Source organism: Musca domestica, unplaced genomic scaffold (genome assembly GCF_030504385.1).
Source record: "Musca domestica strain aabys unplaced genomic scaffold, Musca_domestica.polishedcontigs.V.1.1 1, whole genome shotgun sequence".
Classification (NCBI taxonomy): Eukaryota; Metazoa; Arthropoda; class Insecta; order Diptera; family Muscidae; genus Musca; species Musca domestica.
Window position 1 is genome coordinate 5,459,358 of NW_026712114.1, and position 12,858 is coordinate 5,472,215.

Genomic DNA, 12,858 nt, shown 5'->3' on the forward strand with positions numbered 1-12,858 from the left:
GCCATATCCCTTAGCTCAGTAACAAGTAACGGTACCACCGATATTCGGTATTTTGATGATTTTAGTGACATTATTTACCGAAATTGTCTCAAATTGGATATTTGAAGTTCGTAATGGATACTACAGCCTAAGACAGAAAATCGGTCATGGAGGTCCACGTCTTCGTATAGACCTCATATAACGGTACCCTCCGATATTCGATATTTTGATGATTTTAGCGACATTATTTACCGGAATTGTTTCAAATTTCGTATTTGAAGTTCGTAATGGATAGTACAGCCTATGCCAGAAAATTGTCTGTACAGGTCTATGTCTTCGTGTAGCCCCCATATAAGGGTACCCCCGATATTCGGTATTTTGATGATTTTAGCGACATTTTTTACCGGAATTGTTTCAAATTTCGTATTTAAAGTTCGTAATGGAAACTACAGCCTACGACAGAAAATTGTCTGTGCAGGTCCACGTTTTATAGCCCCCATGGTACCTCCCTATATTCGGTATTTTGATGATTTTAGCTACATTGTAAACAATTTTTTTTTTAAGTTTAGCATTTGAATATCATAATAGTTTATAAAAAAAAGTTGCCTATGCAGGTCCACGTCATCGTATAGACCCTAATAGACCCGGCTTCATTCGGTATTTTTAAGACTTTAACAGAATTTTTAATGGATTATATTTTTTTGAAAATTGCCAAATTTGTACCAAATGGTGGAGGGTATTCAAAGTTCGGTCCAGCCGAACTTACAGCTTTTTTACTTTTTTTTCCAAAGAATTCTCCAAAATGAAAACGAAAACTTTTATATATAAACAAACAAAAGAAGAAAGTAAATAAAAAACGCAAAACTTACCGTTTAACCATTTTGTTGGTTATGCCCGAGTTGTTTTCCTGTAGAGATCCAATATCGTCGGATTTATTATAATCCAGTTTTGAAAAGATTTTTATGCGACGGAAATTAATTTTGCTAAATTATTTTGGTGGTTGTGAAATGCGAATGATAATCACACGACTTTTGTTGTTTTGAATTTCTTTTTGACGTTGTTGTTTTGCTGCTTCTGTTTTATTTATTTATTTGATTTTTTTTTTTTTTTGGTTTCAGATAAACTTCAAGACAATTGTGGAAATGGGGAGAAGATCTCTTTTGTGTATTAGCAGCTAGCTTGCTTGCTTGCTGGTCGTGTTGGTTTATTTCCTTTTTTTTTCTTTCTTTCTTAAGTAGAGAACACACTGGCTGACTCTGATCTGCTAATGATAATGCTGACTGGCTGGCTGACTGCATTTCGAAAAAAAAAAAAAATAAAACAAAAACAAATAAATAAAAATAGAAACAATGATAAATTTTTCTTGTTGATTTTTTCCATTTACACTTTTCACTTTTTTTTGGGAGAGCGGGAAGACAAACAGACAAATAAATGTTGAAGGCAAGATTTTTTGAAGTTTATTTTTACGTCTGTTCTTTTTTATTTGTCTTTCTCATCTGTTCCATGATTTTATTGTTTTAAATGGTAATTTGTATTAATATGTGATTTTTTTTTTTCTTTTCGAAAACCATCATCAATTCATCCATCATCCACCAGTTCACCGAGAGTTGAGCCACCTAAATGCACCCATGTACACACACACACACACCCACCCATACAAAACCATGCATGTATGGCATGCACAGAGGAAGAGTGATACAGCCAGACAGTCATTTGATAACAAAGCATAGCCAAAACATTAAAATCTTATTAGAAAAATAATAAACCAAGACAAATTGGTGTAGAGAGCACACAAATGCGAGGGGGAGCAAGAAACTGGATTCCGAACTCCATACATGAGAGTTATGTAATTTTTTGTTACATTTTATTTATCGCTCTTCTTTCATTTTCTGTGCAAACAGAAAATTTTAAGATCTTCCATTAATGGAAAAATTTCAAAGAAGTTTGCTCTGAATCGAAAAAAACATTCTTCAAAGTATTTATTAAGAGAAGACTTTTTACTTTTCTGCTGAAGACGTGGTAGAACTGGTTAATAAAAAAGGGTGGTGGATCAATTTTATCCTCTGTGTTTATCCTGGGGGGAATGAAAAACCCTTTCGCTGTAGCCCATCGGACATTTCATTTCCCATAATATTGCAATGACTCAATTTTATTAGTCTTGATAGAGAATAACTTTAGTTTGAGGCCATTATTAGCAAAACTCACCACCGCAGTGGTGTATGGGTCAAAGATGTAAAGGGGAAGAGAGTTGGGGCCAGAAATCTTTGCTTTCAGGAAGGCCATAGAGCTGCTGGCAAACAGAATCAATGAGCTGGATGGACCGGTGACTATATATGTCGATAGTCAAGCGGCCCTGAAGGCTCTTAATCCTTTTACAATCAAATCTATGACAATTCTGGATTGCAGGAATGCTCTGGAAAATGTTAAGTCGTTTGTCAAACTCTGTTGGACCCCAAAATATCAGGAAATTAATTTGCCAGACGCGGATCTGAGTCAGTAGATCTAGAGATTGAGAGCTCAGTGAAGCTTCCTTTATGCCACTTCTCCCAAATACTGCATAAACATTATCTTGGGAGATTTCAACAGAACTGGATAGCTGGAAGGGGATGTAATGTCTCCAAAAAGATTTGGCCGGTGAACTCCGAATGGAAATTAAGGTCACTCATATCCATGACGAAGTCGGACTTAAACCTTGTGGAGGGCCTAATTACAGGACACTGCAACATAAGGGCTATGACTTCAAAGTGGAGGGTGACGATACCGCAGGCTTTGTCAGGACTAGGAGGAAACTGAGACTCTGCCACTGTCCGACTCTTATCGGAATGAGACAGACGCTACTAGGTAAGAAAATTCTGCCCGACTTGTTCTCCCTCTCCGAAACCGAGCTAGCGGTCATTCTTCAGTTAGCCAGAAGACTAAAATGGGAAAGGACGACACGCTGATTACACCGTGGATACAATCCTACTATCTTATCTATTCCTATCTATATACACACTTCCTCTTCAATGTTCGCTTCCTTCTCTTTTATTATTTTATTCTTCTTCCATAAAGTAGGATGAACACAATGGACCAATAAGCTTACTAAACCTAACGTCTCTGCAATTAAATTCGCTGCAAGATATCAGATACAATTTAGAAAAGTGTTCTCGAAATCGGTTCATATTTAGTTATACCTTCCATATATATATCTGCCTTCTATGATTATGGTAATTTTGCCCCAATCATGCTACATTTGTCCAGTAAGATTGAGTTATGGGGCACACGATCAAGTTCCAACTATAAACAAAAATCACTCAAATATAGGCTAAATCGATTTAAACTTAACTATAGTGTCGCCTGATTTGATAAGTAATGCGACTGGCCCACTTAGTTATTTTTCTTGTGTCCAACCACCATCTCATATGCATCCCCATATGCGGGTAACTCGATTTCATAAACTCTGAGCGCCAAACTTCACCAAGGGAAAGCCCACTGGCCAGAATTCGGAGAGTTCGTCAAGTTTCTCCTTAGAAGTCCGCCACAACCTTCGGATGTTCGATTAGTTGAAGAGATCTTTCAAATCGTCATCATAGCTGCAGCTGGTCGAATACTCGAAATAGTAACCAATTTTCCCAGCAGAGACAATGGGTCCGGCAAATGAGCATAGTAAGTAGTTCCAACCCTACTGATACCAGAGTGAGTGAATTAACAGTAAAGGTTATCCGGTTCGTACGAAGCATGAAAGAAAAAAGTGGATTTGGGTAAAATGGATGATCCTTTGTCACTTAACCGACTTAAAAGTGTATGATCCGAAGCTATGTGCTGGTTATTTAAATCGCTTATGATAATATCGAAACAGCTGAATACGCCTGGAGTTGAGTATCTCAAAAAAAGTCCTCAATCTGTTGTTAGCCAACCACATTATTCCCGAAGCGTGGTAATTGGGTCGGTTTACTTAAGTATTGAAGCCAGGCAAAGATTACAGCAAAGGTGCATCTTACCAATTACGCCAATTACGTTTTTTTCGCCAGTTGCAAACACTCTTCAGGCTTTACTACTCCCCAGCATTAGAGGTTGCTATTCAGTTGCCAAACATGAACACGGATTCCTTTCACAACAAAATACCACAGCAGCATCGCACGCCATATCCACAGATATCAATCGAGGGTTAAACCAGAACAGATCGTGCCATAGAACAGTGTTGGTTGACAATTGATACATTCAACCACACCACACTGTTTGAGGATGTTGAAAAAATACCCTCCGGCCAAGTTTGAAATGTTGGATAATTAATTATATGTGCTGACGACAGTCGTACGTAAAACAAAAAATCCAAACCCTATAGAGTGAAATAGGGAGGTACCAAGGTAAGGTCATATCTTCAGAAAGGCTTTACCTCTACCTTTCCAAAATGCCTCGCCCACTATATGGCTTGGAGATCGTCAAATATGCGGATGATTGTACGATCATGGCGACGGCCCCAGTGCTGATGACATATGTGTAGGACTGAGCATCTATTTCGCTACCTACTTCCACGCAAGGGATATGAAAATATCCACCATTAAATCTTTACCATATAGCCTGCAGAGACGAGAACAGAGCTGAATATACAAGTCGAGAGAAATATAATTCCGACCACTAACTCGTCAAAATCATTGGGATCACATTCGACAGTATATGTTCCAGTTGTCCGCCCAAGGCACAGCTATGAAATTGTGATAAATTTACAAGTAGAACAAGATCCTCAAGGCTCTGGCCGGTTGATAAGGAGACCTGGTTGACCTCTTATATGACAGTGGTCTGTGGTTAATTATACGGCTCCAGTGTGGTCTGCGAATATATAAGTGCTACGCAATGGAAGAGCATCCAGACCTGCCAGAATGCTGACCTAAGAACTGCAACAAATTGTTTCCTCATGACTTCAGAGGACCATTTACATGGTTGGGATTACCGTGTCAAGTCATGCAAACCATTATATGGTGGAGAGAACTCCCCCAATCAGGCGTGTCAGAACGGAACTGCATTGATCCAAAGAAAGAGGGAGGACAAACGTTATAAGAGAGAGTCCCCAGATCAAGAAGCCTATTAGGAAGGTCTGAATAGAATTTATATTGATGTGGTCAACCACTACAGTATGAATCCGTTATTGGGGTTCACCACCTGCAACTAAAAACAGGGTAGTCATATGATACTATTTAGTTGCTCTGCCAAACCTACCCACTAATTCCAGAGGATCTTTAGCTGCAGCTCATAAAAGTAGATGATTTCCTAAATTGGGATCTATAAAGACTACATAAATTGCCGCTACAACAAGTTGACAGTTCTTTTACTGAGATTTTTTGCAACTTTTCTTTCTTTGTTATTAGTTATCCGGTTTTTTTTAGGTATTCGCAGGCCTATTTTTTTTTTCTTTTTTTTTTTGGGAACAATGTGGCAATTCTTGTTTTTGTCTCCTTTTTTTACATTTTAATCAAATATAAAAATTTAGCTTGATTTCTTTCTTTTATGGCGCACAAAATGTTTTGTTTTGACAAGTCAGCTGAATGCTTGCAAGTTTTTGCATGGTTGTACTTTTCTCTGCATGCAAAAGAGAAAAAGTAACCAGACATATATATTTTTTAATTGAGCCTCCAAAAGTTTCTTTTGGTATCCTTTTTTAAAAAATGTACTCTATTTAGTTTCTTGCAGATCTGGAACAGAGCAATTATTGGTTTATTGGAAATCAAATCATCTTCTAATTTGAAACACCTCTTTCTCTCTTTTTATATATTCCCCAATTACTAATTTCGTTCCTAGATGAGAAACTACTGCAGGGGCGAAAACAACAACAATTACAGCTACATTTAATTCGGAGAAGCAATCTCAGACGATTAAACAAAGAAAATTTCAAATTGTTTTGACTTTCTAGAATTATTGTTTTTGTTGTTTAGATCTAGATGTGATAATAAATAATGTTGTTGTCTTCAATTGGATTGTTTGTTTTTGTTGTTGTTGCTTTTTGCAATATCCAAATGATGAGTCTACCTCTCTCCCTCCCTTGCTTGCTGCATGCCCGACTATGTTTACGTTTTTCTCCTCGACTGGCTCTCCAAAAAACAAACAATTTGAAATGAACAAGTGTATTAGAGTGGGAGTATGCGGCATAGTGTGTGAGAGAGAGAGAAATACAGAAAAATGTGAGAGTTTTTGCTATTGAAGTTTTTAATCGAGGCTTAATCATGCCAAAGCCAGACTAATGAATGAACAATCATTGATTTCAAACGCCTTCGTCTTCGTTGCCTCCGCCACCACCACCTCCCACACCGCCCCCCTCAATGGACATTCAACATATACATACACACACACTCAACTTACATTCACCCCCAACCAGCAGCAACAATAAAACAACAACGGACGAAGGCAACCAAACACCAACAACAACAGCAAAAACAAAGAACTTAAAAAAGGAATGGAATATGAAATAAGAAAAAAACCCCAACAACAACATAACAACCATCCAGCCATCTATGTGTATGTACATCTGTATGTATCTCCTCCACACGACGGCTCGGCTGGCTGGCTGACTGACTGGCTTGATGTATGCGTGCAAGTAGTCTTCTCATTGGAAAAAATACTGCAGCAACAACAACAATTCACAATTTGCGTTCCAATTTTCCCTTTGTTAGAACTTGGCTGGTTGGATGGATGGTTGGTGGTAATGGTGGCTGCTTTTTTCACTGCAGCAAATGACGGCGGCGACGGACGATGACGATAACAAAAACAACAGCATAGCATGCAAAGATAAATTCACATTTAAATGTTAAGTTTTTTTGCTTTTTAGTTTTATCATTACACACACACAAAACACAACTAATTGCATTAATATTTTGTTTTAATTTGCATTGCATTTCCAGCAGAACAAAAATCACGGCAATTTTCTTCTACGATATTTTCTTTAAAAGGGAATTTTCGATGCATTTTTTTTTTTGGCCGAAGTGCATTTGCTAGACACAACCATTGATTATACAGCACAAATAAAATTTCTTTTTGACATTCAATGATTTTTTTTTTTTCAATTTACACGTTTAACAAATATTATTTCATTCCATTTAATTTCATAAATTCATTTATATATATTTTTTTTTCATTATTTCCATTTTCCCTTCATATCAATACGTTTTTTCACAAATTTCCTTTTATAACTCCTCAGTGCAATGCAAAATCTTCACCATCATATCTTCGAAGAAGAAAAAAAAACGAAGGGAAATAGGAAACTAGAATTTTTTATATTAAGGTACATCAACTTTTTCGTTCCGTCTGTTTTTTGAAATTTTCTCAAACATTTTTTCTTTCCATTTACTTTAGAACATTTCGGCCCGCTTTTTTTTTGTTTGCACTCCACCAATTAATGCCTTTTTATTTTCATTTAATTTTTTTCTATTTTTTTAATTTTGAAGCTTTACTTTAACACTCTTTTTGCTTTTCGGTAACTTTTTCACTTTTCCGCTTTCGGTTTTCACTTATTGACGACATGAAATAATATGAAATGTCAATGTCGACAAAGAGCTATGGTTTCAAAATCGAAAATCGATTACAAAACGTCGACTTTGCGATTTGGACTTTTACTCACAAGAATCGATTAATCGAAAGTCGACTCGCTCTAACAAACAATTCAAAGCATGTGATCCCCTTACTAAAGTCTTTGATACAGTGTTGCCATTTTGTCACTGGGGAAAATACATATTAAAGACGGAGGGCAAAAAATTTACACATAGGGCGAAAAGTTATACATGTACCATTTTTTTCTCAATAAAACTTAATACAGGTTGCGCCATAAAACATTTTCTTTTTAAACTAAAGCTTATTTCGTGAATGGTAACACTTAGCTCATGCCTGATTTGACAGATAATAATTTTATCCTTCCGCCGAGCAAACGCTGGGAAATATTCCGACCATGGTAAAATTAAGAAGGTATGGTCATTTCAAATAAGACTTCACTGCATATTCTCTAATTTACCTTGTCAAATGTCGGTTCGGTGAATAAAAAACTGGTTCCTACCTTTGGATTATTATTATTTGCGCAGTGCCGTCAATGAAAGGTGCTAGGCTGACAGACCAGGGCCTCAATTCTTGTTCTATGAAAATGTGAAATGAAAAAATTTATAAAGGAAAGAAATGTTGAATGAAAAATTTTATAAATGAAATATTTTTCAAATAAATGAAATATTTATATTTTCATAGAACAAGAATCCAGCCCCAGACTTTAAAAACCAGATGTAATGTCAAATTTGTTTACACTTTTGGTCTCTTCCAGAACTGCAAGAATGAAAAAGCTTTATTACGATAACCCTTTGTGATATCTAAGAAAATTGCAAAACTAATATTTTCTACGCCCTACGCTCCTTTGTTCTATTCTGAAGAAGTTAGCCGATGTCAAAAAAGCCTTTTATGTATTCTCACCTTTACAGTGAGAATACATGAAATTCACGCTGTAAAGGATAAAAGTTGTGTCCTGGCGGTGTTTCAGAACACAAGCCAACATCTCCACGGGAGAAGAATTTAGAAGAATGCAAATACCTACTAGTTTTTTCTGAAATTTTCGATATCATAAATAAAAATCGGTTATTGCAATAAACATTTATACATTATATTCTTTATACATTATATCTGGAACAAATCAAAAATATTCACCGAACTCGTCTCTCAATATGTCCATAGTAAAGGTGAGAATACATATCACACTTTTTTGGCAGGCTTCTTCGGAAAAGAACAAATGAGTGTAAGGTCAAAATCGAACTAAGTCAACCTTAACCTCACTCCGTTGTTCCTCTACGTTCATTTGGACGAAAAATACATCAGTACAAAACCAAACTTTGCTGTGAAAAAGAATTGCTAATAGAACTTGAGTTGCACGTCGAGGGTTTGTCGAGGGTGGTTTTAATTCTCATATGCTTAAACGCAATAAGTTCGAAATAAATATAACTTTCCAGAGAACGGCCCTTGTAAGCCGTCATACACACCAAATATGCCTGATGAGCCGCTTAGCCAAACGAAAAACGCGTCGCAAAATTGAATAAATGTATTTTATTATAAATTAATCTGTTTTGAATCACCCTGTAGTTTGTGAAAGATCAATGTTATCGATAGTTAGCAACGTAGCTAAGCTAAAGTCTAGAAATTTTGTTTTTTTTTTTTATTTTATAAAGGAAAAGTCGCCTAACATAGTTTCTGAAACACAACAGTTGCTAATTTAACTCTGGACCCAAAATCTATGATCTTAAAATCAAATTTCGATTACTAAGACTATACATTTCAGTGCCAAAAGGCTATTATTCAAAAGTCGACCTACGAATCCCTAGCTTACACATGACAGTCGGCGCCGACGAAAATAATTGTGCCGCTTCGTTGTCTGGACACAGCTACAATTGGTTGATAGTTTCCAATTTTTTTGTTTTATTTCCATTAAAATCTAACAAATTAGCACAAATATGTCCTATCAATTGTATCGTAATACCACACTGGGCAATACCCTGCAAGAAAGTTTGGACGAATTAATCCAGGTAAGAAATTTACTTTATGTTGCCCAGGCAGAAAAGTTCATAGAACCTTTGCATTTTAAATATTCATGCATATGCAATTATTGATTGAATCTGTGAAATTTTCTCAGCTTGGGGTCTGCACATAAAGCGATTTTGATTGTTATCCTTTGGGCCATTGGGCCATTGATTTAAACCTATCTACCTTACTTTCAGTATGGACAAATTACACCCGCATTGGCATTTAAGGTCCTGCTGCAATTTGACAAATGCATCAACAATGCGCTCAGTCAGCGTGTCAAGGCTCGTGTTACATTTAAAGCCAGCAAACTGAACACCTATCGTTTCTGCGACAATGTATGGACACTGATGTTGAACGAAGTGGAATTCCGTGAAGTCCACGAATTTGCCAAAGTGAATAAGGTGAAGATTGTGGCATGTGATGGCAAGAGCGGCGAATTCAACTAAAAAAAAAACCTGGCAAAGAGGTCTATTCGAATTGTTAACATTATTAATTACAAAGAGCCACCGAGATGAAAGAAGAAATTCATTTATGGTTGGACTTGGAATACATACGAATAAATTGATCATGTGGATGATGATGGTTAGATATACATACTATATTAAAGTAAGAAGATAATTTAAGTTTTGTGGAGTAATGGTTTCATAGGAAAACACACTATTGGCTTGGAAATGGACTATGGCATTACTTATTACTAATGATAATAATTATGACAGTAACGAATTGATGATGTAGACAAAGACAAATACCATGTATTTAATATAAGATTTTCTAAATAAATCAAGTTAATTAATGTAGCATTAATTTAAGCAAAGAGTTGTGTAGTAAGTGTGATATATATAAATGTTCTACAAAGGGAAGAGTACAATTCCATATAAGATCCCTAGTTGTCTTCTATACAGGAAGACCCCAAGATTACTTCTTCTATTTTAGATCTCTAGTAGTCTTCTGTAAAGTAAGCCCCATAATGACTTCCTACATAAGAAGACATGTAGTTGTATTCCATATAAAGATACCTCTTGCTGCATTGTGTATAATAATCAATGTAAGAGTCCTCTATAGAAGGAGTCTGTTTTTATAAAATGATATCTAGTTGGTTTTAAAATATGAAGTAATCTAGTGGTCTCCTTTATAAGAAAATCTCTAGTGGTTACCTACATGACCAGTATACCATATAAGAAAACCCCAATGGTTTTCTATATAAATATCAGTTTTCTATATTCTAGAGTTCTTTATAAATAAATGGCTCAAAAAGTCTTCGACATAAGAAGACCTCTAATGATCTTCTATATAAAAATGCTTCTAGTGGTTTTCTGTATGAAAATACCTCCAATGGTGTTCTACATTAGAAGGCCACTAGTGCTTGTTGATATTAGAAGGCCCCTAGTGGTGGACCCTCAATGACTGATTGAGAATCAATGACTAGATGAAACGGCTGAAGCTAGAATCTTGAAATTTTGCACGAGGGTCAGTCTTGGTACGTAGGGGTGGGAAAGGGCTGCGTTTTTGGAGATTCGTACTAAAAGGGTACTAAAGTGTACTAAAAATCGAATAACTTGCATTAGACAAACGGAATGAGTTGAAATTTGGAGTCAGGGTTACTGATGGAGTGCAGGATAGATGTACCAATCCTTTTTTTTTTTTTTTTTTTTTGAAATTCGATAATTATAAAAATTTTTAAAATGGTTCCAAACCTCTAAAATGTTACAACTTGGATGATGTTAAATGATAGAGACTTGAAATTTGCTATGATAATCAAGGTTGGAAAGTTGTTTGATATATGTATGATATATTTGATATATAAATTTGAAACAGTTTGGTGTAGGGTGAACAGATGTAGCGGGAAATTTGAAATGTTGTTTTGGGGTGCCTGTTGGAGGTTGGTTTCTGGAAATGTGCACTACAAGTACTAAATAGTGCTTTATTTGGGACAATTTGGTGTTGAGTGAATAGATAGTGATTGAAATCGAAAATTTTGGTATTGGGCTGGCTGTTCATGTGTAGCCTGGACATATGAAGGGGGTTTTGGAAATGTGTACTATAATTATACGAAAAGTACTGAATGGTACTAAATCTAGTATTGGGTAAAGGGATGGAGATAGAATTCTGAAATTTAATATTTAGATTAGTGATGATATTTGCGTTTGAGAATTGGCGGTGGTTTGGAAATGTGTCCCATATTTGTACGAAAAGTACTAAAGGGAACTAAGTTTGGAATTGGGCGAAGGGATGGGGCTGGAATCCTCAAATTTGATATCGAGATCTCTGTTGGTATCTGGAAGTGAGATATGGAGGTAGTTTTGAAAATGTGTACTATAAATGTAAGAAAATTACCAAGTAATACTAAACTTGGCATTCGTTGAAGGAATAGAACTGAAATCCTGAAATTTGATATAAATGTCACTGTTGGTGTCTGTGGTTAAGACACGAATGTAGTTTTGGAAATGCAGGGTGAGCTGTCATTTCTAGGCCACTCGTCCGACCGCTGTTAAAATTATTCCAGTGACAGCTCATTATATTGTTTACAAGCGTACAAAAGCCTTTCGGTGAGAATTTTCCAGAAAAAAAGTTATTCGTGATGGAATTCAAGCGTGTTAGTGCGATTTCTTTATATTTGGCTGTAAACCCACAAGTGGCTATCGTTAGAGCACTCCAGGATTTAAAGAAGCGACTTGATCGAGATCCGCGTCGCGGTGGCCGATAAATGGCTTGTGAGCTGAACATATCCCAATATTTCATTCGGCAAATATTGAAAAATGAACTCGGGGTAAATCAATTGATGAATTCAAAAAGTGCATGAACTTACACCGCAACAGAAAGAAAATAGACTCAAAAGAGCTAAAGAGTTGCTTCGTTTGGTCGAAAGTGGTGGACTGCCGAATTTGGATTTCTCCGATGAGAAAATATTCGTTGTCCAGCAGTTTGTAAAAGAACAAAATGATCGGGTTTAATTGCCTAAGAGGTCAGCTGAAAATGTGCACCTTCGGTTGGCCACCAGAACTCAAGCGCCGGCTATGGTGATGGTCGCTCTCCGCTCGTATTAATTGAGCGTGGCATCAGAATAAATGCCGAATATTATAGAGAAAATATTCTGGAGGGTGTATTAAAGCCTTGGGCAGGCAAACATTTTGGCCTTGGACATTCCAACAGGACTCAGCACCATCGCACTCAGAACGCGCCACCCAAGAATGGTTACAAAATGAGGTCCGTCGCTTCATTTCCAGCCCACAATGGCCACCAAAATCTCTGGATACCAATCCGTTGGTCTATTGTGTCTGGAGTATTTTGGAAAGAAAGGTTGGCACTAGAAAATATCAAAGTGTCGATCACCTCAAGCAAGCGCTTCGCCGGGAATGGGCCAAA

The 12,858-nt window shown here is 36.5% G+C and overlaps 2 protein-coding genes across 3 annotated transcripts in view; one reads left to right on the forward strand and one right to left on the reverse strand.

Annotated features, from left to right (window-relative positions):
- The window catches only part of LOC101889032 (protein pellino), a 104,837-nt gene extending 97,352 nt beyond the window's left edge, over positions 1–7,485 (reverse strand). Inside the window, exons 1-2 of one of the 2 annotated variants that reach the window (XM_059118107.1) lie at positions 7,298–7,485; positions 849–1,271 (exon numbers count right to left, since the gene is read on the reverse strand). In XM_059118107.1, coding sequence (XP_058974090.1) covers positions 849–859 — 11 coding nt within the window. In that variant the 5' untranslated portion in view covers positions 860–1,271; positions 7,298–7,485. The remainder of the gene's footprint in view (positions 1–848; positions 1,272–7,297) is intronic. The other variant, XM_059118111.1, reaches the window with a different exon arrangement.
- Positions 7,486–9,313: 1,828 nt separating this feature from the next.
- On the forward strand, positions 9,314–10,309 carry LOC101900966 (transcription initiation factor IIA subunit 2). The gene is made up of 2 exons (XM_005183953.4): positions 9,314–9,497; positions 9,690–10,309. The coding sequence occupies exons 1-2, from the start codon at positions 9,426–9,428 to the stop codon at positions 9,939–9,941; spliced, it is 324 nt and encodes a 107-aa protein (XP_005184010.1). The 5' UTR covers positions 9,314–9,425; the 3' UTR covers positions 9,942–10,309.
- Positions 10,310–12,858: the final 2,549 nt, after the last annotated feature.

What these genes read in the sequence shown, in the direction of transcription:
- LOC101900966 (XM_005183953.4), top strand. Translation starts at nt 9,426, where the DNA reads ATGTCCTATCAATTGTATCGTAATACCACACTGGGCAATACCCTGCAA. An exon ending in GTTTGGACGAATTAATCCAG is followed by an intron (nt 9,498 to 9,689) that starts GTAAGAAATTTA and finishes CCTTACTTTCAG; the next exon opens with TATGGACAAATTACACCCGC.